Source organism: Remersonia thermophila, chromosome 3, assembly GCF_042764415.1.
Source record: "Remersonia thermophila strain ATCC 22073 chromosome 3, whole genome shotgun sequence".
Lineage (NCBI taxonomy): Eukaryota > Fungi > Ascomycota > Sordariomycetes > Sordariales > Chaetomiaceae > Remersonia > Remersonia thermophila.
In genome coordinates, this window is record NC_092219.1 from 1,345,129 (window position 1) to 1,371,692 (window position 26,564).

The 26,564-nt window shown below is 63.5% G+C and overlaps 8 protein-coding genes across 8 annotated transcripts; 3 read left to right on the plus strand and 5 right to left on the minus strand.

The window, feature by feature from the left end:
• Positions 1-173: 173 nt before the first annotated feature.
• VTJ83DRAFT_3198 (uncharacterized protein) lies at positions 174-1,080 on the minus strand (the record flags this gene model as incomplete). Its single annotated transcript, XM_071009549.1, has 3 exons — positions 174-484; positions 581-967; positions 1,062-1,080. The coding sequence occupies 3 exons, from the start codon at positions 1,078-1,080 to the stop codon at positions 174-176; spliced, it is 717 nt and encodes a 238-aa protein (XP_070867076.1).
• A 1,305-nt stretch (positions 1,081-2,385) lies between these two features.
• VTJ83DRAFT_3199 (uncharacterized protein) lies at positions 2,386-4,907 on the minus strand (the record flags this gene model as incomplete). Its single annotated transcript, XM_071009550.1, has 3 exons — positions 2,386-2,820; positions 2,898-3,239; positions 3,336-4,907. The coding sequence occupies 3 exons, from the start codon at positions 4,905-4,907 to the stop codon at positions 2,386-2,388; spliced, it is 2,349 nt and encodes a 782-aa protein (XP_070867077.1).
• A 957-nt stretch (positions 4,908-5,864) lies between these two features.
• On the plus strand, positions 5,865-7,349 carry VTJ83DRAFT_3200 (uncharacterized protein; the record flags this gene model as incomplete). The annotated part of the gene is made up of 1 exon (XM_071009553.1): positions 5,865-7,349. One exon carries the CDS (start codon positions 5,865-5,867, stop codon positions 7,347-7,349), a length of 1,485 nt encoding a protein of 494 aa, XP_070867078.1.
• A 1,495-nt stretch (positions 7,350-8,844) lies between these two features.
• On the minus strand, positions 8,845-12,085 carry VTJ83DRAFT_3201 (uncharacterized protein; the record flags this gene model as incomplete). Its single annotated transcript, XM_071009554.1, has 2 exons — positions 8,845-11,674; positions 11,856-12,085. 2 exons carry the CDS (start codon positions 12,083-12,085, stop codon positions 8,845-8,847), a joined length of 3,060 nt encoding a protein of 1,019 aa, XP_070867079.1.
• Positions 12,086-14,595: 2,510 nt separating this feature from the next.
• On the plus strand, positions 14,596-16,288 carry VTJ83DRAFT_3202 (uncharacterized protein; the record flags this gene model as incomplete). The annotated part of the gene is made up of 4 exons (XM_071009555.1): positions 14,596-14,652; positions 14,733-14,783; positions 14,848-15,212; positions 15,298-16,288. The coding sequence occupies 4 exons, from the start codon at positions 14,596-14,598 to the stop codon at positions 16,286-16,288; spliced, it is 1,464 nt and encodes a 487-aa protein (XP_070867080.1).
• Positions 16,289-17,281: 993 nt separating this feature from the next.
• Positions 17,282-20,654, minus strand: VTJ83DRAFT_3203 (uncharacterized protein; the record flags this gene model as incomplete). Its single annotated transcript, XM_071009556.1, has 3 exons — positions 17,282-17,371; positions 17,498-18,693; positions 18,797-20,654. The coding sequence occupies 3 exons, from the start codon at positions 20,652-20,654 to the stop codon at positions 17,282-17,284; spliced, it is 3,144 nt and encodes a 1,047-aa protein (XP_070867081.1).
• A 1,194-nt stretch (positions 20,655-21,848) lies between these two features.
• On the plus strand, positions 21,849-24,960 carry VTJ83DRAFT_3204 (uncharacterized protein; the record flags this gene model as incomplete). Its single annotated transcript, XM_071009557.1, has 2 exons — positions 21,849-21,994; positions 22,083-24,960. The coding sequence occupies 2 exons, from the start codon at positions 21,849-21,851 to the stop codon at positions 24,958-24,960; spliced, it is 3,024 nt and encodes a 1,007-aa protein (XP_070867082.1).
• A 535-nt stretch (positions 24,961-25,495) lies between these two features.
• Positions 25,496-26,147, minus strand: VTJ83DRAFT_3205 (uncharacterized protein; the record flags this gene model as incomplete). The annotated part of the gene is made up of 2 exons (XM_071009558.1): positions 25,496-25,752; positions 26,057-26,147. The coding sequence occupies 2 exons, from the start codon at positions 26,145-26,147 to the stop codon at positions 25,496-25,498; spliced, it is 348 nt and encodes a 115-aa protein (XP_070867083.1).
• Positions 26,148-26,564: the final 417 nt, after the last annotated feature.

Here is a 26,564-nt window from a genome sequence, read left to right on the forward strand (position 1 = left end):
TTTTTTTTCTTTCTCTATGAATTCCCGGGGGAATCGACGAAGCAATCTCTGAGCAATGAACGGTCTCCAAAAACAACAACTGGATCGCGTATCAATTGTAAACTCACTTATACACCATCCCTTTCCGAGACATCAAGAAGCTCCTCGGCATGGATCCTAACCTTGCCGTTGAGTTAGAATATCTCCTCCGAGGAACAGATCAAGCCCGCAGGAATGCTGCCAACAGCAAACCACTCGTCTTTGTCCCTGTGAGGTGGCCATCGCCCAAGCGCCTCCCAAACGACAACGGACCAGATGAAGATGGTACCGCTCGGCTCGTGCTCCACGCAAGGCACCATTTCGATGCCTCTTCCCGTTCTCAGAAAGACCATGCACACATCCTCGTCATCGCTCCGGTAAACCATGTCGCTTGTATCTATCGTGTGCACAGTCACGTTGGTTTTGTCTTGCCAAAAGGCCTTCCAGGCCCAGTTATGGGCGTGTTCTAGCACAGACGACCCCCAAGGGTTCCTTGTCAGACCCTGACGTTGAGATCACAGCATGTCACCACGTTTGGATCGCCAAGCACCGGCCTCCTCACCTTCGTCGGAGAACACAGAGATGAGTGGAGAGTACCACCCCCGCGTCCTCCATTTCATGTGCTGCAAGAAATCAGTGTCGTCGAGAATGAGCGGGCCGTAGTCGTTTTTGACGGAAGACTGGTCCTCGTCGAAAGACTGGTCCTCGTCGAAAGACTGGTCCTCGTCGAAAGACTGGTCTTCGTTGGAAAACTGGTACTCGCCGAAAGACTGGTCCTCGTCGGAAAACTGGTACTCGTCGAAAGACTGGTACTCGTCGAAAGACTGATGCTTGTCGGAAGACTGATGCTGGTCGGAAGAGAGGTGGGTTCCCTGTGCTTTGAAACCATCATCCTCGTTATACAACGTGGCTGACTCCTCGTACTGGACGCGGTAGAACGCGCGGGGTACTTTATGGCGGTTTGGTTAATGAGAATTCGCCCTCAAGCATTATGATGGAGGATGGTGGGCCAAGAGGCTAATTAGGGGCTGGGGCTGTATTACTTCTATTGCTAGAGATCATAACGGCCCCTGCTTTCAGACAGGTTGGCAGGCGAGATGGCTTGTCTTTTTGTCTTGGGACGGGAGAAGAACGGATGATTTGATGAGCACGGAAATAGTTCGCCGCGCGGACACAGACGGAGAGGGATCAAACATTGTCCTCAAGCAGCTTGCCTATTAGTACCTGTCAAAGCATGCCCTGAGGCCTTCCGCAAGGCTCTGGCGAGCCTGGGAGGCATGGGCTTCCTCTCTGCGAGATTGGTCGTGCTCATGACGGATGTGCTGTTTCGGGCCGCATCACGTCGAGCCCGACGGGGGAGGCGACCCGAAGCAGACGCGAGCCCATCCGCCAAGCCGCCGTACGACGAGGAGGAAGCCCTTGGGGCGCACATCATGGCCACGCAAATCGCTTTCGCACGTCAGGGAGAATGCGGACCGACCGCTGAGAAAGCAACAAGGCCCAATGGAGGAAGACGAAGAAGCGCAACAGCCAGCACAACAACAGCCAAAACAACAACACGAAAGCAACGCAACGCCTCAAGCCGAGACGCGAGGCGCGGCGTGGCCTTCCTTGATTCGGGCAGCGCATGCTGCAAAGACGACGAAGGCGATCGAGCCGACGTGAAGCTGTCCATCATGCCAACCCGGGCCATCGCCTCCCGCGCCGCCAAACCTCGGAAGCACGGCCCCAACCAGATGAACACCTCGGCCGCCGAGTGGCCCCTGTCCTCCTGGAGCCTGGTGTCTGCTACCGAACCGCCTTCGCAGGCGGGTTGCGCAGGGTCGTTGTCCATGGCGGGAAGGGCACAAGACGGCCTTGCTCGGCGCGTTGATCAAGGACGACGGGTGGATTGGTGCTGCTGTCTCGGGAACGGCGGCCCCTTGAGAACGTTCTCGGAATGTGTGTTGCGCCGGGAGACAGAGAAGAGGGGAGGGGGGCGGTCATGAAGCGGCGTCAAGTAGGTGGTTTGGGCGCCCGGGGGTTTGATGAGCATTGGCTTGCTTTGTTTTCCCTCGAGATATAGCAACATGGAGGGTGGGAAAGTAGTGAGTGACAGGAGGCGCTGCCAGGGGGCACGTCGACGTACATTAATAGATATATATATATGTATCAGCATCTCGATCAATCCCTGCTTGCTTTCAGCTGCCAAACACGGGACCTGGCGGAGCTTTGAAAGAGGATGTTGTAGCATGCCATATCTTGATCCTCCCATGATTGGCTTGCATCGACGGGCACCAGGGATTCTGCATGAATGCATCGATCGTGACGTTCAGCATCCATCCTGCAATATTCGACTCTGTCGTGCGCTTTCTTTATGACCCCCTTTTATTCCGCGTTTTCTACCCTCCTCTGCAAAATCTGCCTCGCGTTCGCCGGCGTCAACGTCACAATGTCGAGCTCCTCCAACACCTGTTTGGCTTCGGCGTTGTCCGTAAACACCCTATCCGTCGCCCTCTTGAGCGACAGCGCCTGGGGTTCTTCGGGTCCCTCCTCGACAGCAACCGGCAGGTTCAACAGCCGCAACGCCTCCTCCATGCTCGCCAGCGCCGCCGAGCCGTCCGGGAGGAACCTCTCGACGAGCCCCGCCACGGCGCGCACGTCGCGGCTCAGCTGGGCCGCGCCGGACGCGGTGAAGCGGTGGGCCATGAGCACGTCGGTCCACAGGGACGCGTTGAGCTGCTCGAGGGCGGCGCGCCAGACGCGGCGGAACGGGGCGGTCCCCAAGGCGCGTTGGAGAAAGGCAAGGTCGCGTTTGAGGATCTGCTCAAGCCGGGTTGGCCGCCGTGGTTAGCGACCCCGCGGGGAAAACATCATCGCGGAGAAGGGGGTTGCATTACCCGTAGCGGCTCATCCAGCTCCGGCGTGATGGCGCCATCGACGCCGGCGGCGGCATCGTCGGCCACCGTGCTCCACTGCGTGCGGTGCAGGTAGGCCCGGAAGGCCTTGCGGTGCGACTCGACCAGGGCTTCCGACAAGAACTCCTCGGCGCGCTTGCGGCGCTGGCTGTAGGCGGCGATGGTTTCGTCAAAGAGCACGCTGTCGCCCTCGCCGTCGTCCTTGCCGACGGCCGAGGATGTCTTGTCGCGCACGTGATCGTAGCTCATGCCCCCGGCGAGGTTGGTTTGGTCCTGGGCGGCTTTGGCGCGGGCTTGGAGCTGCGCCCAGAGGGTGACGAAAAACTGGCCGAGGGAACAAGAAAGCCTGTCAGCAATGGGAGATGGAAAAAAAGAAAAAAAAGAAAGAAAAGGGCCCGGGGGGGGGGGGGGGGGGCGAACCTCTTCGTTGCTCCACTCCTTGAGAACGTTCACGATGTGGTCGGCGCTGCCGTACACCTTGCACAGGGTCTCGAGGGCGCCGGTGCCCTCGAGGGCGGCCAGCTGCTCCTTGGTGACGCCAAAGGCGCGGCCGACGGCCGACGTGAGGGTGACGTATGCCTCGAGGGAGCCGCGCAGGGAGTCGTGGTACTCGTCGAGGATGGTGACCTGGATGTCGATGAGGAAGCGCAGCTTGTGCGAGAAGCGGCGGACGCGCTCGTACTGGGTCGTGACGGAGCGCAGCAGGTCGGCGACGCGGACGGCGGCGAAGGTGGGCTTGGTCCGGCCGGGCCCCGCAAAGTCGTAGTCGATCTTGCGCGCGTCCGGGGCCGTCATGATGGCCTGGAAGCGCTCCAGGGCAAACGCCTTCTCGGCGTCGAGCCAGGGGCCGAAGCGGGTGGCCAGCACCTCGGAGGCGAGGCCGTCCCAGCCGCCGTCCGGGTCGCCGCCGTCGTAGGCAAAGTCGGCGCGCAGGCGGTCGTCCAACGTCATGAGCTGGGACAGCAGGCTGCTCAGGAAGGCGGGGTCGCCCGAGGTCTCGGCCAGGGTGGCGGCGAGCTTGTCGCGCATGACGGGCAGCATGGACGAGATGAGGGCGCACACGGGGTCCAGGTACGCCATGCGGCGGGCGGCGGGGGTGCCGGCGAACTTGGCGGCCAGGACGGGGCCGAAGTTGTCGCGGAGGAAGCCCTCCCACCTTTCCAGCAGGGCCAGGAACCAGGGGAAGCAGTGGGCGGCGATGCCCTGGGGGCTGCTGGTGGGCTTGTCGCTGAGGAAGTGGTAGCGGAACTCCTTGACGAAGATGGCGGCCATGACGTCGACGGCCAGCAGGGTCACGGGCTCGGGCGAGCCGAGGACCTCGGGGACCTGCAGGTCGACGAGCTTCTCGAAGCAGCGCAGCCAGTCGTCGTCGACGGGGGCGTCGGGGTCGACGTTGGGCCAGCCGCGGGCCGACAGCAGGGCGTCGAGCTCGGCGCGCATCACGTCCTTCATGTCGTCCCACAGGCGGGCGGCGAGGGCGTCGACGTGGGCGACGAGGTGGACGGCGGCGCCGTCGGCGTCGCGCTGGAGGCGCCGCAGGTCGGCGGCCAGCTGCTTGAGGCGGGCGTAGGGCTCGAGGGCGGCGCGGGGGTCGTGGGGGAGGTGGCCGCGGGCGGCGCGGCTCAGGTCGTCGACGTCGCGCAGCAGGACCAGGTAGCGGTGGGCGAGGTCGAGGCGGCGCAGCTGGGCCATCTTGGGCTCGAGGCGGCCGATGACATGGTCGGGGGCGTTGGAGCGCGACACGTGGTCGAGGCGGTCGTCGATGGAGCGCTGGAGGGCGTGGAAGTCGGCGATGCGGGCGGCGAGGTGGGCGGCGCGGTCGGCCTCGGAGCGGCGGGCGGCATCGAGCTCGCGGCTGGCGTCGTCGAGCTGGGACTGGAGCTGGCTGCGTTGGAACTCGACGCTGCTCAGGAGGGTGTCGAGCTGCTCGAGGTCGGCCGCCGACTGGAGCTTGTCGTCCAGGTAGTCCTGGACCCGCACGTCGTGGTCCATGGGGGGACGGAGAGAGGGAGAGAGATATGATGGGGAGTTGTTGACGTTTTGGGTCACGACATGGAGGGAGAATGTTCCAAGGTATGGCGGCGCCAGAGTGGAACAAGCCGGCTTGGAGAGAGGCCGGTGGTATGTGATGGTGGTGTAGCTAGGTAGTAATAATATATACAAGAGACGAAAATGGTTAGGTGTTAGGTGTTCCTTGTGATCGGGACGGCTTAGGTCATGGCCGGGCCGGGTGGATCCCCTGGAGCTCTCTCGGCCCCGCCTGGTGGGGTCCCCGTCGGTGGGTCTGCAGGCCGTTGGCTCTGTATTACATAGTACTTACCATAACGTTACACCGTAGGGTGATGGAAGCACTGTGTAAGGTAAGTACCTACTACTAGGTAGCGTAGCAGGTCCGGGGCCGCCGGCTGACGTTCGTTCTGTACTGTGTACTGCGTACTGCGTGCTATACTTACTGTCTAGGTACCTTGTAGTACACACTGGTTCGTTATTCCATACCGGGACTGCCCGGAGCTTGCCGACTAAAACCCCCCGTCAACTTTTCACATCTCACACAACTTGCCGACCTACCTACCTCCGACCACCTCACCTTGGGCACCTTACCCCCTTACCTCACTGCATGCAATACTTACCAAACTAGGTACCTTACCCAGACCACTTCGCATTCGTCTTCTTTTGCTTCTTCGTTTCCCTCTTTTGGTTCCTAAGCTCGTTAGGATTAAGTCCTCTCTTCTCCGCCGACAGGGCGCTTCCGTTGACCTACCGGAGGTAGCGAGCCTTTGCCTGAGATCCTTAAGTCCAGTCCAAAGCCGGCCCTCCATCTCCATCTCCATCTCAACCTCAACAAACATCCAAACCCGCTCTCTCCACCCAACTCGGCTACTTTCCCCCCCGCCAGCCTCAAGATCGGTTGACCTTGGAGTCAATCGCCCCGTCAATGGCGCCACCACCATGAGGTCCCTACTGCCGCATTTCGGCCTGGTCGCGCGCGGTGCCACCCACCCTCTCTTCTCGCCGTCCCTGCGCTGTCGCTTGCTCTCGACCAACGCCGCCTCCGTCACCTCCCCGAGGCCGTTGCTGCTGCTCCCGGCCCGCCGGCGCTTTCATCCAGCCCCGGCTCTCGGCTTGCCCCGCCGCCGAAACTTCTTCACCTCCAACGTCTTCTTGCTGCAGGACGGCAGCGAGCCGTCGCGCCCGTTTGCCGGCGCAGCGCCGACGGCCTCATCCAACGGCAACGGTCACGGCGCCGGCAACGGCACCGGCGACGGCAACGGCAACGGGGCCGCCGCGCCGAGGAGCCCTCCCGGCCAGGCCCAGCCGCTCGCCTCCTTGTCCAAGAAGCGCAAGCCGCCGCTCAAAAACTCGCTCCACCGCGTCGCCATCGTCGCCCAGAAAGGCGTGCCCGGCAAGCCGCCGCCGGCCAGCGCCGAGGCCGCCGCCGGCCCCGAGGGCTGCTCCGCCATCAGCGCCGTGTGCGCCGCCGAGTCGTTCGACATGGACAAGGTCGAAGAGATCCTGACCAACCACGGCTTTACCCTGGACCCGGAGGGCACGGGCTTTGAGCCGCACGAGGTGGTGCACGCCCGCGGCTTCAACAACGGCGACATTTTTGTGTTTCCCTCGGGCACCGTCGTCACCTGGGGCCTGCCGCCCGACGTGGTGCACTCGCTGGCGACGCGCCACCTGCTGCCCGCCGCCGAGATGCCGTTCCCGGAGCTCAAGGAGGAGGAGGACCTCGAGTTCCTCGTCGACCCGGAGCAGGAGCAGAGCCGCGTGTCGGGCGACGTGGTGGTGCTCGGCACGCGCCGCGAGGCCCGCGACGGCGACCGCCTCGACACGACCCTCACCAAGATCGCCTTCTCGTCGGGCCTCGCCCGCAGCACCAAGCTCGCCGTCCTCGAGCGCTCCCTGACCCGCTACCTCGAGAGCACGCGCGACATACCCGACCGCCTCTCGCGCGGCCTGCAGGCGCCGCTCTCGCGCGCCTGGATCCTGCAAAAGGCCGGCGAGCTCCTCAACCTGCGCAGCCAGCTCAACCACTACAACGACCTCACCGACGCCCTGCCCGACATCTTTTGGGACACCGAGGAGAAGCTCGAGACGTACTACGCAAAGATCGGCAAGGCCCTCGACGTGGGCGTGCGCATCAAGACGCTCAACGACAAGATGACGTACGCCCAGGAGGTGGTGGCCGTCGCCCAGGGCGTCCTCGACATCAGCGAGAAGATGTCGAGCGAGAAGCACAGCACCCGCCTCGAGTGGATCATCATCATCCTCATCGCCATCGAGGTGGCCTTTGAGCTGCGCCGCTTGTACGTGGACAGGGAGGACGAGTTTCGGGAAGAGCTGCTCCGGGAGCTGAGGGCGCTGCGCGCCGAGCGCCAGGCCAAGGAGACGGGGGCCAAGGACGCCGCGGGCAGGGGAGGCAGCGCGTGAGAAATCGACGCTGACCTGGCCCAACGATGGCCGGGTGGCGGTGGCGGCGATGGCGGCGATGGCGGTGGTGGTAGCGGCGGTGGTTGGATGAGAGGACCCGTGATACCCCCTCTCAAATCTCTTGAGCCAGCGTGGCTGGCTGCCATGATAGACATTGTATCAAGAACAAAAACGTACCCTCCCCGCCCCTCTTCACCCCTTCACTGCATGACCATCCCCCTTTTCCCTCCCTCCCTCCCTCCCTCCCTCCCTCTCTCCCTCCCTCTCCACCCCTCTGCGCCGCCTAGCTGGCATGAGTACCTACCTCGGGCACCCTGGATGTAAACAAGCCTTCAGCGAAGCGTTCCAGGAGGTAAGTGAACGTAGAAAATGGAACCCCCCCCCCCCTCTTTTTTTTTTTTTCCTTTTTTTATTTTTGCTCGTCTTGACCTCCTTGCGACTGTTTTGCTGCGGCTTTCCTGCAAAGACGACCGGATGTCTACCGATCTTCGATATCTAGAAAAAAAGTCGAGGACGGCAGGGTACGTACTTTTTTCACGTAGGGATCTCTGGAGTAGCTCGGGAAAGGTTGGTAAGCGAAGCCTTCGCCCCCCCATCCCCATCCCCATCCCCATCCCCAAATCTCCCCCACCCCCAGCCCAGCATGCGTGCCGAGAGGACAAAGCAAACGAGGTAGTGTATTATGTAGTTATTATTAGGTAGCTATCCCATCTTCGAAAGAGATGATGGCAACCAGATGTCCTTTTTTTTTTTTTTTCTCCTCGAATACTCCCAACCAACCCCTCTCACCTCTCATCTCGCCCACCCTCACAAAAACAAAATAATCCACCGGATCCGAAAAAGACACGAAACCAACAAAAAAAAAAAAAAAAAAGACTCGAGGGAGAGGGAGGAAAAGGCTGCTGCCCAAACCACGACTACATCAACTACTACTAAAGTACTACTACTACGTACATACCAACGTACCTTGACGAACCCGCACGGGCTTCCGACCTTAACCAACAACAAACACTCACACTCACAGCCCAGTCCAGCGCCCGTCCCCCTCCCATCTCCCCGCGCGCGTGTCCAGGAAAAAAAATAATAGGGGTAAAAAAAAAAAACACACAAAGCCTTTAGATCCGGGCTGCCTCTTCCTCTTCCTCCATTCATACGTAGGGTCCCGGCCGAAACGACGAACCAAAAGTAAGAAAATAAAAACACAAACACTTCGATAGATGTATTCCCCCCCTCCCTGACTCTCCTGTATTCTTCCACCTCTCTCTCTCTCTCTGTTTCATGCTTGCTGGTTCTACTATTCCTCTCAGGGACCCTTCCTTCCACTCTTTCTCCTCCCGCTGGCACGATTCCGTCGATGGCACTCAAGAGAAAAGCCCCTCCATCCGCGCCCGCTTTCCAACTCTGCGCGCCTTGAATCCCGCGCCGCCCACCACGTAGCCAACCCCTCCACCCGAACCACATCATCATGTCCGTGTGCGTCTCATCCACGTCGTCTTCATTTGGCCCCTGGCCCGGCTACCGGCTGGGGCTGAAGCTGGGCGGGCTGCACCGGAACCGGCGCCGCGGCGAGCGGTCTCGGGCTGTTGTTCACCACGGGCCCCGGGCCCGGCCCTGCGCCATTGACCCGAGGCATCATTCCGGGATGGCCATGGTTCGCCATTTGTTGTTGTTGTTGTTGCTTCTGCTGCTGTTGTTGCTGTTGCTGTTGTTGTTGTTGTTGCTGCTGCTGCTGCAAAAACTGCTGTTGCTGCTGTTGCATCTTGGCCGCCGCAACCTTGTGCACGTCCATGTGCCCCGCCAGCCCGATCCCGGCCAGCCCGACGACGCCTTCTTTGCCGACATGACCGCCACGCTGCTGTTGCTGTTGCTGCTGCTGCTGCTGCTGCTGCTGCTGTTGTTGTTGCTGTTGTTGCTGCTGCTGCTGCTGCTGCTGGTTGGCGGCTGCCTGGGCTTGCTCCAACACTTGCCGTTGTTGCACCTCGGGCATGACGGTCGCGTAGCCCGTCAGGTTGGGCGTTCCCGGGCCTCGCGGCGGGGGCGCGGCTCCGGTCGCGACGATGGGTTGCCCGCCGGGCTGCATGACCATTCCCGGGCCGGGGGATGGCGCGTACGGAGCACGCGGGACCGCGTTGGGCGGCATGCCGGCGGCGGGGGAAGCTCCGTATCCAGGAGGCGGGCGGGCCATGGGCTGCTGCCCAGGAGGCGGCTGCGGGCCTTGTTGTTGGACGTAAGGGTGGGCTTGCGGGACCTGCGGCGACATGGTGCGTGGCATCGGGGCGCCGTTGGGGTACGGCGAGTAGGGGGGCGCCTGCGGGTGGCCCATGGGCGGCGGCGGCGGGTGCGGCGAGTGTTGCGGCATCGGCGACGGCTGGCCGTGGGCGGGGTGCGGCTGGATCTGCTGGTGCTGCGGGAACCCCGGCTGGTAGCCCGGGGCGAAGCGATGGTGCGTCGGGGTGCCGGGTTGCATGTAGTTGGACGGCACGCGTCCCTGCTGCTGCGGGGCGGGGGAGAACTGGGCCTGCATGTTGGCGTGCCCGTAGGGGCCCTGCGCCTTGGCCACCTGAGGCGCGTACATGGGGCGGAACTGCGTGGCCGGCGGCCGGGGCTGGACGGCCTGGTGGTGGGCCTGCGGCATGGGGACGCTGGACGGGCCGCGCGGGTACATGGCCTGCTGCCGCGAAGGCGTCTGCGGGAAGTGCTGGGCGGGGCCGACGGGGCGAGCCGACGGCGTGAACTGCTGGTACGGCTGGTTCGCGTACGCGCCCGGGGCCGGGGCGCGGTGCGGCTGACGCTGGGCGTTGGCGGCGGCGGCGGCGGCGGCGGCGGCGGCGGCCTGGGCGGTGACGCGGGCGAGGCGGGCCGGCTCGTCCTCCTCCATGACGCCGTGGTACTCGTCGGAGCGGATTTCGATCTTGGTGCTGACGGCGAGGTCGGCGAGGCGGTCGGCGTTGAGGCGGGCCACGGCGTACGGCGGCAGGGTTTGGATGATGAGGGCCAGCTGCGCCTTGAGGGCCTCGTACGTCATCATCTCCTCGTCGCTCGGCTGGTGGGCCAGGTTGCTGTTGCGCAGCAGGTCGCCGTTGACGGGGTCGGCCGAGTAGCGGTCCTGGCTCGTGGGCAGCGTGAGGTTGCGGTTGCGCTGGTACGAGGCGAGCGTCTCGATCAGGTCCGACACCTCCTCGAGGAGGTCGTCCACCTCCTTTTCCTGGTCCGACTTGCTGCTGCCGAGCAGCTCGTCCAGGCCCGGGTCCACCAGGCTCGGGTCCCAGTTGTCAATCACCTCCTTGACGCGCTCCTCGTCGATCTCGACGGCCCGGGCCGCGTCGGCCGACATGTCGACGGCCTCGTCCTCGGCCTCCTCGGCCTCGACCATCCGGTTGAAGGTCCTGCGGCCGACGCGCTGCCACCAGATGCGGCCGACCTGGCCCGAGGGCACGATGGCGCCCGTGTCGTCCTTGCACGGAGCGAAGCTCGAAAAGGCGCCGCGGAAGAGGGTCTCGAGCTCCGCCATCTCCAGCTCGGTCGACGACGGCCTGACGCCGGCCAGGCTCTGGGCGCGCTCGCGCTGCTTGGCCTTGGGGTGGATGGTCGGCGTCGCGTGGCTGTAGTCGAGCCAGTGGCCCGCCAGGATTTCCGAGGTGAAGTAGGTTCCGGTGCGGTATCGGGACTTGTCCTCGAGCTCGGGGTGGTAGAAGGTAAGCACGTTGCTCTTGGTGGTCGTCCGGGGGGCCTTGGGCGGCTGCAGCGGCGGGAGGTTGCGCGGCGACGGGAAGAGCTCGCCCAGCGTGGGAACGCGACCGGGCTTGCCGGACGAGACCGGGGGCTCGGCGGGAACCTTGGCGACGGCGACGCCCTTGGGGAGCGGCGCATCGGCGAGGGCCTTGGCCGCGTCCTTGGGCAGGCTGGTGAAGAGGGGCCGGACGGTCGGGGCGGCGCCGACCGCCGTCAGGACCAGGCGCTCCGAGCTCGACGGCCGGCCGGCTCGAACCGAGCTCCGAGACGCGGGGCGCGGCACGCTGGGGTAGGCCGTCTCGCGCCGCAAGAGCTCGAGGGCCAAGCTCCGGAACTCGCGGGTCTTGGCAATCAGGGCGGCGTGGCTCGACGCGCCCGCGGCCTCGAGGTCTTTGACCTGAGCATCGGCCGCTTGGAGGACATCGGCCACCAGGTCCTCGAGGTTGTTGTAGGCGCCTTGGGACAGCTTGTCGGCAACGGACGTGGGCTTGCTCGGGTCTTCGGACTTGGCGCGCTTCGTCGACGGCTCGCCATCGGGGGGAGGAGACTCGGGGAGGGGACGGCCGAGGATGGAGGGATTGGTCGTGTCATGGCTGTTGGGCGCACCGGGTTAGCTGGAATCGAAAGCGAACCATCCACGCTGATGGGAAGCGCGCCAAGGGAGGATGGATGGTGACGCAAAAAAAAAAAAAAAAAAAAAAAAAAAAGGAAGAGTAGAGGGTGAGAGCAGGGGAGAGAGGGGGAGGGGAGGCAGGTGCCGGCGCGGCGACGTACGTTTCCAAGACGCGAACAAAGTCGGCGACGAGCGATTTGGAATCCAGGGACGGGTGCACGCCGTTCAGGGGGGGCTTTGGGGAAGAGGGAGCCGGGGTGGAAAGGGAGTCGTCGTCGTCGGTCGCATCTCGCTTGCGCTTGGTCGAGGTGGAATTGACGGAGGCGGGCGATGCGGGACGCGAAGGTGCAGCGACGCCGTTGACCTGGACCATGACGGCAGGCGACGCCATGTCGGGCGTGCGCAGGTAGGGAGGACGAGACGAGAGATGAGAGCCGTGGATTGTCGGCGGCGGTGGTGATGGTGATGGTGGTGGCGGTGGTTGTGGTCGCGGTCGTGGTCGTGGTCGTGGTCGTGGTTGTAGTCGAGGTGCTAACTAGTTACTATGCGTTGTAGTCGCAGTTGTAGTATGTAGCAGTGGTGTCGTTGTGTGGATAATGTGCAGTTAGTTTTTTTGCTGGGGTCCCGTCGCGCGCTTCGCGTTGGTAGGTTGATGGCGCGCGAAGGGGAGGGGGGGGGGGGGGGGTGGTCCGGGCCGCCGAGATGATGGATACGTTCCAGCGTCAAGCGGATGGACGTCCGGGCCACGACGTGAAGCTTGCTGGGGGACCTTGGATGGGGGCCCTGGACGGGACAGGACCAAAAAGTTTTGTTGCTTTTCGGCCAGACAACAAGAGAGTGGAGAAGATGGGGGTGCTTCCCAAGGGATGCACTGGACGCGACAGAACAAGGCAATCAATGGATGGGAGGATGGATGGGAAGGATGGCCGGGGGGGGGGGATGAATCAAGGTAAAGAGAGGCCAAAAACCATCAAGCCGGGATGCGACCTAGTCAACGATGGCCATGCCTCGCTGTGCCGCGCAAGGTCGCCGTTGGGGCTTGGTGAAGACGGGCAATCAGCCAGCCAGCCAGCCAAGCCAGCCTTTTCGGTGCATATAGTACGTTAGGTACTGTGTAGTAGTAGGTTTGCAACGAGAAGGCAGGGTAAAAAGAGTCGGGACAGTCTGGCCCCGGTCGAGTCTGGCGTTGGTCCAGTCCACGGGTCTTGTCGCTCGCTCGCTCCCAGGAAGAGATGGAAAATGGCACAGTCGCCAAAGGACAAGACAGGACAAGACAGGACAGGACAGGACAGGACCCGGCCCAGGCAGGGCCTGTCACGCTAATTTTGCTTTGGGGAAATTGTGGGGGCCAACGCGCCAGGCGCACTTTGTGTCACGACCTGATGCACGTGACAGTCCTGGAGAACCGTTTGAAGGCAAGGAAGAATTCCTACCCGGGCACTCGCTGCCGATCTGACGGATTGGCCGCACTGTACGCAGGACGACAGACATCAAGTTCTGTAATAATAAGAAACCTGCCCGCTCTAGCAACCTAGCCATACCTAGTATGCGCTCTCGCTCTTTGCACCTCTTTGCACCTCTGCCACGGCCGCAGGAGCCAGTCATTATGCAAACTGAACGAAAAAAAAAAGGAAAACAAAAAAGAAGAGAAAATGAAAGGAAGAAAAGAAAGAAATAGGACGAAAGAACAGAAACACAGTGAAGAAAACGAGTCAAGGAAAAGAGAGCAGGAAAGGCTTGGTGGGATGTGGCAAACACAAAGTTGCACACGCATCAGGTATGGTGCATGTACATCCATGTAGATTTTGCAATTACACACTATGAGGTGGCTATGACGATGACGTCCCAGTTCTTTTTTTTTTTTTTTTTTTTTTTTTTTTTTTTTTTTTCCACTTCTTTGTTTCCTTCGAGGCGGAGAACCCCGACATGCATTGCATGCCATCCATAGCTTCCACCTCATCCCCCGGGCCTTGGGATTCTTTTCCTTGTCTGACTCGCACTGTCGACTCGAGCATGGTACTCTGTAATTATTATAGTACTCTGGATAGCATACCTAGTACTCTGTTCATGTTACCTCGAAAAGGTGCAAAATTCCTGAACCATGTCCAAAGAGAAAAAAAAAAAAGAACCTTGGGCAACCCTTCCACTATACGGACCCGACAGTACATTCCTGGTGGCATGGATGTGGTTTGTGTCCTTTCCTACCTAGGTAGGTACCGAATATCTACTACAACTTTGTCTCTACCCACGGTGTAGGCCACCAACCAGTCCCCAACCAGTCCCCGTCAACCGGGCCTAGGAACGTCTTCCCCCGAGATCGCTTCCCTCGCGTTGTGCAACCCGGCCTGCTGCTGCAGGCCATGGCGGCTTGCATCCAGTCAGGTCACGGCAGGTCAGGTCCGGGCTCGGCAGGATGCTTGGCTCCGACATGTACATACTGCGTAGTACTACGTAGATTTCTGACCCCGATCCGGTGACGGCGCCCGGACTGCGGGGTCCACGGGTCCTTTTTTGGATTTTCCCCCCCTGGATGCTGGCTCTAACGTATCCAGAATCAGAATTGCCCCTCCAGGCTTCCCTGCCTCCATGCCTCCATGCCGTGACAGGCCGGGTCATGGGGGAGGGGGGAGGGGAGAAAGGGCGGGAGGAGGGCGGGGGAAGGGGGAAGGAGGGAGGGGTCCAGTGGGGGTGGGAAAGTCTCCCGTCCCGCCCCCCCCCACAAAAAAAGTTCCTTGCTCAGCTCCGAGGCCATTTCTTGTTCTCTTTTTTTTTAAGAACCCTCTTCCAAACCTCTTCTTCTCCTCCTGTCCTCTCTTCCTCTCCTCCAAATCAACCCTCCTCCAGCCTTTTTTCCCACTTGTCTCCTCCCCCACCGCCCCCCCAACCCAACCACACACCACAATGGCCGCCAACACCGCCCAGGGAGCCACCTATGCGCTCCCCGAGACGCACAAGCAGGTTGGTCGCCCGCGCCTCCCTTCCGGCCTTGCGCCGTGTTGCAATTCGTCTTGGGTTGGTCTGACTCATTCCCGCTCTAGATGCTCGAGAAGTCGCTCGTCGAGTCGGACCCCGAGGTGGCCGAGATCATGGTAAGCAAGCAACTCCCTTTTCGTCCTGGCGACCATGCCGCAGCCATTCTGACGCCCCCTCTAGAAGCGTGAGATTCAGCGCCAGCGCGAGTCCATCATTCTCATCGCCTCCGAGAATGTCACCTCGCGCGCCGTGTTTGACGCCCTCGGCTCCCCCATGTCCAACAAGTACTCGGAGGGCTACCCCGGCGCTCGTTACTATGGCGGCAACCAGCACATCGACGAGATCGAGACCCTCTGCCAGCGCCGCGCCCTCGCCGCCTTCGGCCTCGACGAAAAGAAGTGGGGCGTCAACGTCCAGTGCCTCAGCGGCAGCCCCGCCAACCTCCAGGTCTACCAGGCCATCATGCCCCCCCACGGCAGGCTCATGGGTCTCGACCTCCCCCACGGCGGCCATCTTAGCCACGGCTACCAGACCCCTCAGCGCAAGTAAGTGAAAAAAAAAGCTTTCCGTTTCTTGGCTCGGCGCAACCAAGCACGACGCAGAAGGCCCGAGCTAACCAGGGGGGTTCAGGATCTCGGCCGTCTCGACCTACTTCGAGACCATGCCGTACCGCGTCGACCTCGAGACGGGCCTCATCGACTATGACACCCTCGAGAAGAACGCCCAGCTGTTCCGCCCCAAGATCCTGGTCGCCGGCACCTCGGCCTACTGCCGCCTCATTGACTACGCCCGCATGCGCAAGATCGCCGACTCGGTGGGCGCCTACCTGGTGGTCGACATTGCCCACATCTCGGGCCTCGTCGCCGCCGGCGTCATCCCCAGCCCCTTTGAGCACGCCGACGTTGTCACCACCACCACCCACAAGTCGCTCCGCGGCCCCCGCGGCGCCATGATCTTCTTCCGCCGCGGCGTGCGCTCCGTCGACGCCAAGACGGGCAAGGAGACGCTCTACGACCTCGAGGACAAGATCAACTTCTCCGTCTTCCCCGGCCACCAGGGCGGCCCCCACAACCACACCATCACGGCCCTCGCCGTCGCCCTCAAGCAGGCCGCCTCCCCCGAGTTCAAGGAGTACCAGAAGAAGGTGGTGGCCAACGCCAAGGCCCTTGAGAACAAGTTCAAGGAGCTCGGCCACAGGCTCGTCTCGGACGGCACCGACTCCCACATGGTCCTCCTCGACCTGCGCCCCCTGAGCCTGGATGGCGCCCGCGTCGAGGCCATCCTCGAGCAGATCAACATCGCCTGCAACAAGAACAGCGTCCCCGGCGACAAGAGCGCCCTGACCCCCGGCGGCCTGCGCATCGGCACCCCGGCCATGACGAGCCGCGGCTTCGGCGAGGCCGACTTTGAGCGCGTCGCCCTCTACATTGACGAGAGCATCAAGCTGTGCAAGCAGATCCAGGCCGAGCTGCCCAAGGAGGCCAACAAGCTCAAGGACTTCAAGGCCAAGGTTGCCTCGGGCGAGGTGGCTCGCATCAACGAGCTCAAGCAGGAGATCTCGGCTTGGTGCCACACCTTCCCTCTCCCGGTCGAGGGCTGGCGCACGGATGCCGGCATCTAAGCAAACGAGGCCTCGCTTTTTGATCTGACAGGGGAGGTGGGGGCTTTGCATTGTCAAGTGCCTAGTGCGCGTGTGTTCAACATGGTTCGGAGGGTAGAGGGGTTTTTTTTTTTTTTTGTTACGATTGAACATGGCTTTCTGGGTTGGGAAAACAACAAAAAAAAACAAAAAGCGAAAAACTGGGATGCGTGATCTCTCAACGAATCAGGGCTGCATAGGTACATGAGAAAAGGGGGGAAGGGAACAAAAACAACACAGACCATCCATCGTGTGCAAATCATTTCATCAGGGCGTTTGCATCGTGGGTGGGGGTATCTCGGTTTCATCAACTGGTCTGGGAAGGGGGGAGTTTTTTTTTTTTTTGGCTTTTTTTCTGTCTGGGTCTTGATTTCTACCTTGGTACTCAGATCTGGTAGATGGCTGCTTCAACGCGGTTTCTTTCTCTCTCTCACTCTCTCTAGATACATATATACCCGAATCAACCACATGGTCGCGGTACGGCGGGTTCCTGTTGTTGTGATGCTGGGCGGGATGATGCTGTCGCCCAACAGAGACTGGTCCGCATGGATGGCTGGGCTGGGAGGAGCCTGCAACAAGGACGCATCTTTGAGCTTCATGTGTACGGTATATACAACCACCTCCACCACCACCACCACCACCACCACCACCACGATGACGACCCAGCAAACAACAGAGTCTCTCTCCCATGTCCCCATGCACGCCATGCATCTATGCACAATCTCTCCTACAAGTCCTGTAGGTTGAACGTATACCCTATTCCTACCCTTCCCCTCGATAGCACCTCCCCTCCCGACCCCTCTCTTCTCCTTTTCGGTTTCTTGCTTTACCTCTCCCACTCTCCCACCACCTCCATTCCGTCCCCGACGGCCACTTCCCGACCCCTCCAACTCGTGTACCTACACCCCCCCCAACACCCGTAGGGACCTAAGCTACCCAACGCCGGGGTGCATTGGGGTTCGCGACGGCTCGAGATTACCAGTACGACGACCTCAACCCGGTGAATCCCAGCGCCGATGACGACGACGAGTCGCTCGTGTCCTCACGTTTCCTCTGTCCCGCGAGCTGTGTTGGTGTTCAACTACGTTAGTATTGGTTTTTTTCTCTTTTGTGGCGTACATGATCCATGGGGAAAAAGTAGGGAGGGATGAATGGAGGGATGAGAGAACAAAAAAAAAAAAAAAAGCTCACCTCCAACTGGACGCCCTTGTGCACGTGCACCAACCAATCCACGTAGCTCTGGGCCTCGTTGTTGCGGTCCTCGACCAGCATCCGGGCAAACTCGTACTCGGCGCCGTCGATGCCCTGGCGGGCCAGCTGCAGGGTCAAGCCCTTGCTGCCGCGCGTGGCGCGGAGGAACTCGACAATGTTGCGGACCTGGGCGTTGAGGTGGGTCTGCAGGACGGGGAGGGTGCTCGTGTAAGGGTCGAGGCTCTGCAGGCTCGTCTTGTCCTCGCCGAACAGGTCGGCGATGAAGTTGGGCGACGTCTGGGCGTGCATCCACAGCAGCGCCTGCTGGCCGTTGTCGACGAGGTAGACGCCGCCGGGCTCGACGCGCGAGAAGGAGGCGCGCATGGCGGGCGGCATGCGCAGGTGGCCGCCCGCGGCGGGGTCGGGGAAGCCGTCCTCGGGCTGCAGGTTGTGCAGCGGGACGATGCGCGGGTAGAGGTACAGGCCGAGCTCGAGCGGGCCCATGGAGCGGATGGCGCGCATCTCGGTGACGCGGCGGTCCACCGTCTCGACGCCGCCCTTGAAGGCGCGGCACTTGATGAGGCCCAGGGCGTACATGGCGAACTCCTTGAGGCGCTCGGGCATGACGAGCTGGCCCGGCGGGTGGGCCTGCGTCAAAAAGTGCTTGCGGTAGTTGGCCAGCACGTCGATGGTCTTTTCCGTCAGGCCCAGGCGCACGTCGCGCAGGGTGCTCGACGTGGTGGCCAGCCTGGTGGAGGCCTCCTTGGCGAGCAGCGTGTAGACGGCGTCCTGGTCGATGAACTTGATGCTCTCGCGGGCGGCGTCGCTGACGCCGGCGATGACGTTGATGCAGCGGACGCGGCGCTGGCCCGAGGCCGACGTGTAGAGGAGGGCGGCCTGGAAGTGGGCGTCGAGCTTGCTGTCGAGCTTGCCGTCGTACATGAAGGCGACGGCCAGGGCCTTGTCGGCGTCGAGGACGCCGAACTCGAGGTCGGCGCCGAACGTGTGCTGGACAAAGTTGCCGTGGTAGGCCGAGACCTGCAGGCCGTTGGAGCAGCGCACCTTCATGAGGCCCTGGTAGCCCGTCTCGCGCGTGACGGCGTGCTTGATCTCGAGCATGAGCTTGGTGCTGTCGCGGGGGGCGATGAAGTTGGGGTAGTAAAAGGTTTCGCCGCCCGTGGTGGCCCCGACGTAGCCTGCGGGAGGGAGGAAGAAAAGGAGGAGGCGATGCCAGGTTAGAAACAGAACCGACCGACCAGACAACGGAAAAATGCAAAACAAAAGGACGCTGCTACCCACCCACTGTGGCGATGTCGAGGTACCCTCCCGAGGGCGCCGCCAGGAAAAAGTCGACGCCGACGCCGGCCGAGACCATCTTGTCGGCCATCTTGCGCCAGCCCGGGTGCTCGGCGCTAAAGAGCTTCTTGTCGGGCTCGCCGCCGGGGTGCTTGCCGTCGTCGCGCATGAAGAGGCGGCCCGGCCCCCAGGTGGGGAGGGCCGACAGGGAGCAAAACATCTTGCCGCCCGTCTTCTCGAGCGCCGCGAGGGCGACGGTGAGGGCGGACAGCAGGGCGGGCTCGGGGTTCTTGATGGCGGAGAACATCTGGGGCAGGCGGGTCAGCAGCGAGGTGATGACGGCCTTGGACTCGTACGGGTCGACAAAGAGGCCCTCGCTCAGGGGCACGAAGGGGTCCTCGATGTCGGGCATGATGAGCATCTGGGCCTGCTCGAGGGCCGGGCTGACGTTGTAGAAGTGGATCTCGCGGTCGAAGGTGACGAAGCCGACCTTGGCGCCGTTGGGTATCCTGCGCTTGCCGGGCGGGGCGCCGCCGTCCTTGCCGGCGGCGGCGGCGGCGGCGTCGTCGTCGTCGTCCCCGGTCTTGTCGTCCTTGTCGCCGTCGCCATCGCCGTCGCCGTCGCCGTCGCCGCCGTACAGGGCGCGCAGGATGCCGTCGCAAAAGGCCTCGAGGAAGCCCTTGTTGTAGGCCTCTTGGGTGACGTCGATGACGAAGAGGTAGCGCATGGGGACGGGCTCGCGGGTCCAGTACTCCTTGGGGACGACGAACTCGACGGTGCCGCGGGTCAGCTCGGGCCTCTGGTCGCGGTCGACGCGGACGCCCTGCGGGGTGAGGGCGCAAAAGTACTCGGGCGGGGTGTCGTTGGGGTAGCCGCACAGGTTGCAGACGAACTTGTTGCCGCCGGCGCGGAACACCATGAAGGGGTTGATGTAGGCGCGGCAGCGGTGGCAGCGGGGCGGGCCGGCGTCGCCAAAGTCGAGGACGGGGATGTCGGCCTCGCCGGCCTGGCGCGGGGCGAGCGGCTGCAGGACGAGGCCGAGCGGGAGGCCCGTGGTCTTGAGGCCGTCGGCGGTGGCGGGGATGTTGGTCATGGTGAGGCGGGCGAACTTGGGCGAGGCGTTGCCCTGGTCGAAGGCGACAAAGGAGACGGCGGCGGGCGGGGGCACCAGGCGCTCAAAGGTCGGGTAGACGTTGGTGAGGAAGTGGGGCTGGACCGAGTCGCGCGAGAGGGGCACGCTGGGCATCTCGTCGGGGGACACGCGGCCCTGGGCGCCGGGCGGGGCGGCGGCGGCGGGGAACTCGCCGGGGGAGGCCGGGCCGGGCACGAAGCCGGCGCTGGCGGGGGCCGGCGAGAAGGGGGCCGGCGAGAAGGGGGCGGCCGGAGGGACGAGGCCGGGCGCGTAGGGAGAGCCGGCGGGGGCGCCGGGGAACGAGGGGGTGGGCGGCACGGCGGGCGACGGCATGGCGTTGAAGGCCTGGGACGAGCCGGCGGGGGCCTCGACGGTGTGGTAGGCGTGGCGGTCCTTTTTCTTCTTGCGGACGGTGCCGGCGTGAGCGGCGTGAGCTGCGTGGGCGGCGGGGTCGGGCCCCAGGCTCATGGCGCCCATCTGAGCGGCCAGGTCGTCGGCGGCGGGAGGTTGCTGGTGCTGGTGTTGGTGCTGCTGGTGAGCAGGAAGGGACGGGCCGTAGCCGGGGGTTGGGGGAGCGCCGTAGTAATGCGGCATCGGGCCGGACTGGTAGGGGTTGGGAGCGACGGGAGGGTCGAACTGGGGAGGAGCCGGCTGGGTGGTGCGGTTGGGGTCGTTGGGGTCGAGGACCTCGCCCTGGCCGAGGGCGTGGTACATGGAGTAGTCGGCCATGGCGGAATGGTAGCCAGCGTCTGTCTGTCTGTCTGTCTGTCTGTCTGTCGGTCTGTCGGCCTGTCGGTCTGCTACCGTTGGCTCGTTCAATGTTGGGGCCGGTGAAGCGAGTATGCCGGCGTCTTCCTTTCCAGGGGTCACCGGCGGTCGTCGACAAGTCCACAGGTTGATGCTCCGTGGCGCATAATCGGGCAGCACCCCGGGTCCGGGCGGCGGCGGGTGAGGGGCGGGTGAGGCGAGGCGTGCTGTTGCAGTCTGGTGGACGAGGTGGGTGAAGGTGGTTGAAGTGGGTGAAGTGGGTGAAGTGGTTGAAGTGGTTGAAGGCGTCGAGTTGTGTCGAGTTGTGTCGTCTCTCCTCCTCGGGCTCTTCTTTCCTCTTGTGTGGACGGGGGACCCCGCCAGCTCGCCAACTCGGGCAATCACCACCACGGGTCGACCCTCCGTTGCAGCTTCCTTCCAGGCTGTCCTCTTTTTTTGCCGGGGCCGAGTGGGTCCCTCGCCCTCGGAGCAGGGAGCGGGCAGGGACCATGGACCATGGACCATGGACGGGGAGTGGGGCCTCAGGGGGGCCCAGCTCACCGAGGCTTCTGATTCGACAATGGCCCAGAAGCTCGGCTTTGTCTCCTCTGCCACCCGACACCGCCCAGACAGGCGCTGGCACGACGTTTCCTTATGCTGTGTGCTGTGTACTATGTACATATACGCAGTAGGTACCAGTTACTGCGTATACACAGTACGCTAGTAACGTTACCTAGGTACCACCTCTGTAGTATTGTACGGTACCTTTCCTTTCCATGTCACATTCCTTCCCATCCCGACCTTGCTTGCATCTTTCTCTTCTTTTGCTCCATCACTTCAACGTCACTTCAACCATCCAACTCCAACTCCAACAAAAAACCAAAACAAACCCCGGGATCCATATCACCCAGAACCTTCTCGTGCCGTCGTGCCGCCGCGGCAAAAAGCGCGACGCCCTTGGGATTTTCATCGCCACAACACAACGCCAGCACCCACCTCGACACCCATTTCCCATTCGCCCTTCGCAGCTCGGCTCCCAACGTCCCGTTCGTCACCCTCGTCTTCGGCGGTCTCGTCGGCGAGCCGCCCGGCCCCTACCGACCTGGGAGCCATCACCCTACCGCCGGCGTCCAGGGGAACCATGCCTTCTCGCCGGTAGCCTCCGCGACAAGCACCATGTTCAGCTTCCGCCCCTTGCTGGGCGCTCTCAGCGAGTCGCCCGCCTCGCAGTCGCTGCTGGAGCTCGACGGCGGCGTCAAGATCCTGGTCGACGTCGGCTGGGACGAGCGCTTCGACGTCGAGATGCTGCGCGAGCTGGAAAAGTGCGATCTCGTCCTTCTTGCCCCCCCCCCCCCCCTTCCCGCCACCGGCGATGCATAGCGGCGCATGAGCTGACCCTCCTCGCCGTAGGCAAATCCCCACCTTGTCCCTCATCCTCCTCACCCACGCCACCGTCAGCCACCTCGGCGCCTACGCCCACTGCTGCAAGCACTTCCCGCTCTTCACCCGCATCCCCGTCTACGCGACCCGCCCCGTCATCGACCTCGGCCGCACCCTGACCCAGGACCTTTACGCGTCGACGCCGCTCGCCGCCACCACCATCCCCGCCGCCTCCATCGCCGAGGCTTCCTACTCGTACGCCCAGGCCCCGGCCGCCGCCCAGAACCTGCTGCTGCAGCCCCCGGCCCACGACGAGATCGCCCGCTACTTCTCCCTGATCCAGCCCCTCAAGTACTCGCAGCCGCACCAGCCGCTGCCGTCCCCCTTCTCCCCGCCCCTCAACGGCCTCACCATCACGGCCTACAACGCCGGCCACACCCTCGGCGGCACCCTCTGGCACATCCAGCACGGCCTCGAGTCCATCGTCTACGCCGTCGACTGGAACCAGGGCCGCGAGAACGTCTTTGCCGGCGCCGCCTGGCTCGGCGGCGGCGGCGGCGCCGAGGTCATCGAGCAGCTGCGCAAGCCCACCGCCCTCGTCTGCAGCAGCCGCACCCCCGAAGCCACCCTCCCTCGCGCCCGCCGCGACGAGCAGCTCCTCGAGTCCATCAAGCTCTGCATCGCCCGCGGCGGCACCGTCCTCATCCCCGTCGACTCGAGCGCCCGCGTCCTCGAGCTCGCCTACCTCGTCGAGCACGCCTGGCGCGCCGAGGTCGCCAAGGACAACGACGCCTTCAAGTCGGCCTCGGCCTACCTGGCCGGCCGCAGCATCGGCAGCACCATGCGCAACGCCCGCAGCATGCTCGAGTGGATGGACGACAGCGTCGTCAGGGAGTTTGAGGCCGTCGCCGGCGGCGCCCGCCCCGGCGGCCAGGCCGGCTTCGGCGCCAAGGCCAAGGACGCGGGGCCGTTCGACTTCAAGTACCTCAGGCTGCTCGAACGCAAGGCCCAGGTCGAGCGCGTCTTGCAGCAGGCCGCCGACGCGGCGGCCGAGCCCAAGGGCCGGCTCATCCTGGCCACCGACGCGAGCCTCGAGTGGGGCTTCTCGCGGGACGTGCTGCGCGCCATCGCCGGCGACGCGAGGAACCTGGTCATCCTGACCGAGAAGCCGAGCCCCGCCGCCTCGGCCGCCCGCGCGCTGTGGGACTGGTGGAAGGAGAGGCGGGACGGCGTCGCCGTGGAGGAGACGGCCGGCGGCGACGCCTTCGAGCAGGTGTACGCGGGCGGCCGCGAGCTGGACCTGGCCGACGCGTCGCGGCACGCCCTCGAGGGCGGCGAGCTGGACGTCTACCAGCAGTGGCTCGCCACGCAGCGCCAGCTCCAGGCCACGCTGCAGACCAGCGGCGCCGCCGCGTTCGAGCCGTCGGCCGACGCGGTCGACGACGACGCGTCCGAAACCACGACCGAGTCGGACGAGTCGGAAACCGAGCAGCAGGGCAAGGCGCTCAACGCGTCGACCACCATGGGCCAGGCCAGCCGCCGGAAGGTGGTGCTCAAGGACCAAGACCTGGGCGTCATGATCCTGCTCAAGAAGAAGGGCGTCTACGACTTTGACGTTCGCGGCAAGAAGGGCCGCGAGCGCATGTTCCCCGTCGTCCTCCGCCGCCGCCGCGCCGACGAGTTCGGCGAGCTCATCCGGCCCGAGGATTACCTCCGCGCCGAGGAGCGCGAGGACGCGGAGCAAGACGAGCGGCAGCAGCAGCAGCAGCAGGACGGGCCTCGTCAGGAGCACGGCCTCGGCAAGAAGCGCCGCTTCGACGACGTCGGCGCCGCCGCCGCCGCCGCCAAGGGCCCGTCGTCGTGGCCCAACAAGCGCGCCCAGCTCAAGCGCGCCGTCTCGGACGAGCCCGACGCGGCGTCTCCTGCCGGCGCCGCCGGCCCTGCCGACGGGCCCGGCGCTTCCGGCGACGAGCTGGACGAGCTCGAGGACGACGAGGAGCCCGTCGTCGGGCCCGCCAAGCTCGTCGTCACCCCGCGGCCCGTCACCGTCAACCTGCGCATCGCCTTTGTCGACTTTAGCGGCCTGCACGACAAGCGCAGCCTGACCATGCTGATCCCGCTGATCCGGCCCCGCAAGCTGATCCTCGTCGCCGGCTCCGAGGACGAGACGCTCGCCCTGGCCGCCGACTGCAAGACGCTGCTCGGCCCGCAGCTTCCCGCCGGCTCGTCCTCTCGCCAGACCACCGCCGACGTGTTCGCCCCCGCCGTCGGCACCGCCGTCGACGCCTCGGTCGACACCAACGCCTGGGTCGTCAAGCTGGCCGACTCGCTCGTCAAGCGCCTCAAGTGGCAAAACGTGCGCGGCCTCGGCATCGTCACCGTCACGGGCCTCCTGCTGCCGGGCGGCCAGGTCGCCCTCCAAGACCCCTCGGCCGCCGCCGGCAGCCGCGAGGAGCAGCAGGACCCCGACGCGGCCAACAAGCGCCAGAAGCTCGAGCAGGCCCCGCAGGAGCCCAACCAGCAGCCCGACGGCACGCTGGTCGCCACCCACCCCGGCGGCGCCCTCGCCGCCGCCGCCGCCCAGCCGGTCCCCACGCTCGACGTCTTGCCTCCCGCCCTCGCCTCGGCCGTCCGCGCCGCCGCCCAGCCCCTCCACGTCGGCGATCTGCGCCTGGCCGACCTGAGGCGCGCCATGCTGGCCGCGGGCCACAAGGCCGAGTTCCGCGGCGAAGGCACGCTGCTCGTGGACGGCGCGGTGGCGGTGAGGAAGACGGCGCAGGGCAGGGTCGAGGTGGAGAACGTCGGGCTGCCGTGGCTGTCGTCGGCCGGAGGGGCGGGCGGCATGGCGACGTTTTACGAGGTTCGGAGGAAGATTTACGAGGGGCTGGCCGTCGTTGCGGGCGCATGAAAGGGCATCGGTTGTATTCAAACACGGAACCGGCTGGGCGTACGGGAACTTCTGGTCAGGAGCATCCGGTCCGTGTAGGGGGGGGGGGGTTGGTCTGTACATGGTGCGTTTTGTATACCACAATACCCTACGGACGTGGAATGGGATTTTTCTTTTTGATTTTGTTTCTTTTGCTTTGATGAGATGGTCCCTGTCCCTCGCCTCTCTCTACCCATGCCGAAAGAACATCAAGTCCCTGGCCCCAAGCAAAAAGGTACCCTAGGCTGCCCGCCTGCCTCGATCCTATAATATAGTTTCAACGCTTCCCCGCGAGGTGTTTCCCCTTTCTTGTCCTGATGCTGCGTCCTCCGGTTTTTTTTCTTTCTTTTTCTTTTTTTTTTAAAAAAAAAAGAAAAACACCAAACCTGAACCAACCACTTTATCAGCGGATGGGTCCATCCATTCATCATCTCCTCTCCTCTTGTCCTTGTCCTCATCCCCCCCCCCCCGACCCCAGGCTTCACGCAAACACCGTCTCCGTCTCCCCTTGTCTTGGCTACTCGCGCACCCCGTCCACCTTGCCCCCCTCGGTCCCGGCCAACGACACCCCGGCGGCGCCGGCCCCCGCGTCCTGCCCGCCCCGGCCCGCTTCGCGGGCGTGCTCCTCGGGCGTCTGGCACCGCGCGCTCCAGGCGTGGATCCGCGCGATCTCGTCCTTGAGGGCCGCGTTGACGAGCCGCGCGCGCCGCAGCGAGTTCTTGCCGGCGAACTCGGGGCTGACGATGAGGGCCGTGAAGGCTTGGCCGCAGCCTCCTGTTGGGTTTGTTAGCTTTTTTTTTTTGTCTTTTTTTTTTTTTGCCTTTGCTTTCTTCTTTATCGTGGTGTGAGCGAGGGAGGGAGAGAGGGAGAGAGGGAGGTGAGGTGAGATGTGGGGGTTGTTGTTGGGGGGGAAGAAATGGGGGAAAGGGGGATGTGGCTCGAGAGTGACGTCCCGTCAGGAGAAAGGTGGAAAGGTTGGTTGGTGGGTAGGATGGATGGATGGATGGATGGATGGATGGATGGATAGAGGGTAGGTCGCATGGCCGGCGAGACCGGGGACACCGGGAGCGGGACGTACCGGACATGTCTTGGACCTCGACGTGAGTGGCCTTGAGGCGCTCGGCCAGAGCCGCCTTGATGGACTCTTCTGTTATTGTCGCCTCGGCCATGGTTGTGGGAGGGTGAGCGACTGGTCGGTCAGGGTAAAGGAGGACGCGAAGCGTGAGTGAGAATGTTGGAGAGGGGCAATCAACGCGAGTGAGTGAGTGAGTGAGTGAGAGCCCCGCGGTCGGGAGGGACTAAGGAAAATCAAGAGGGTTAGGGTTGTGTAGCTGCTGTGTCCGCAGCGCAAGAACGCATCTGTCAGCTCGTTACGGGTTAGGGTTGTTGGTGAATTTACGCAGTACGCGGGCGGGCGGTTGTGCTGTATTCATTCTCCCCGCCGCCATCACCAGAGAGAGAGAGAGAGAGAGAGAGAGAGAAAGAGAGAGAGGAGAACACATTACCCCGATGAACGTCGCTTGGGCCGGTTTGAGGAGCACCAGAATCGTCTCTCCCCTTCGAAGCGTCACGTCGCAAACCGTCCT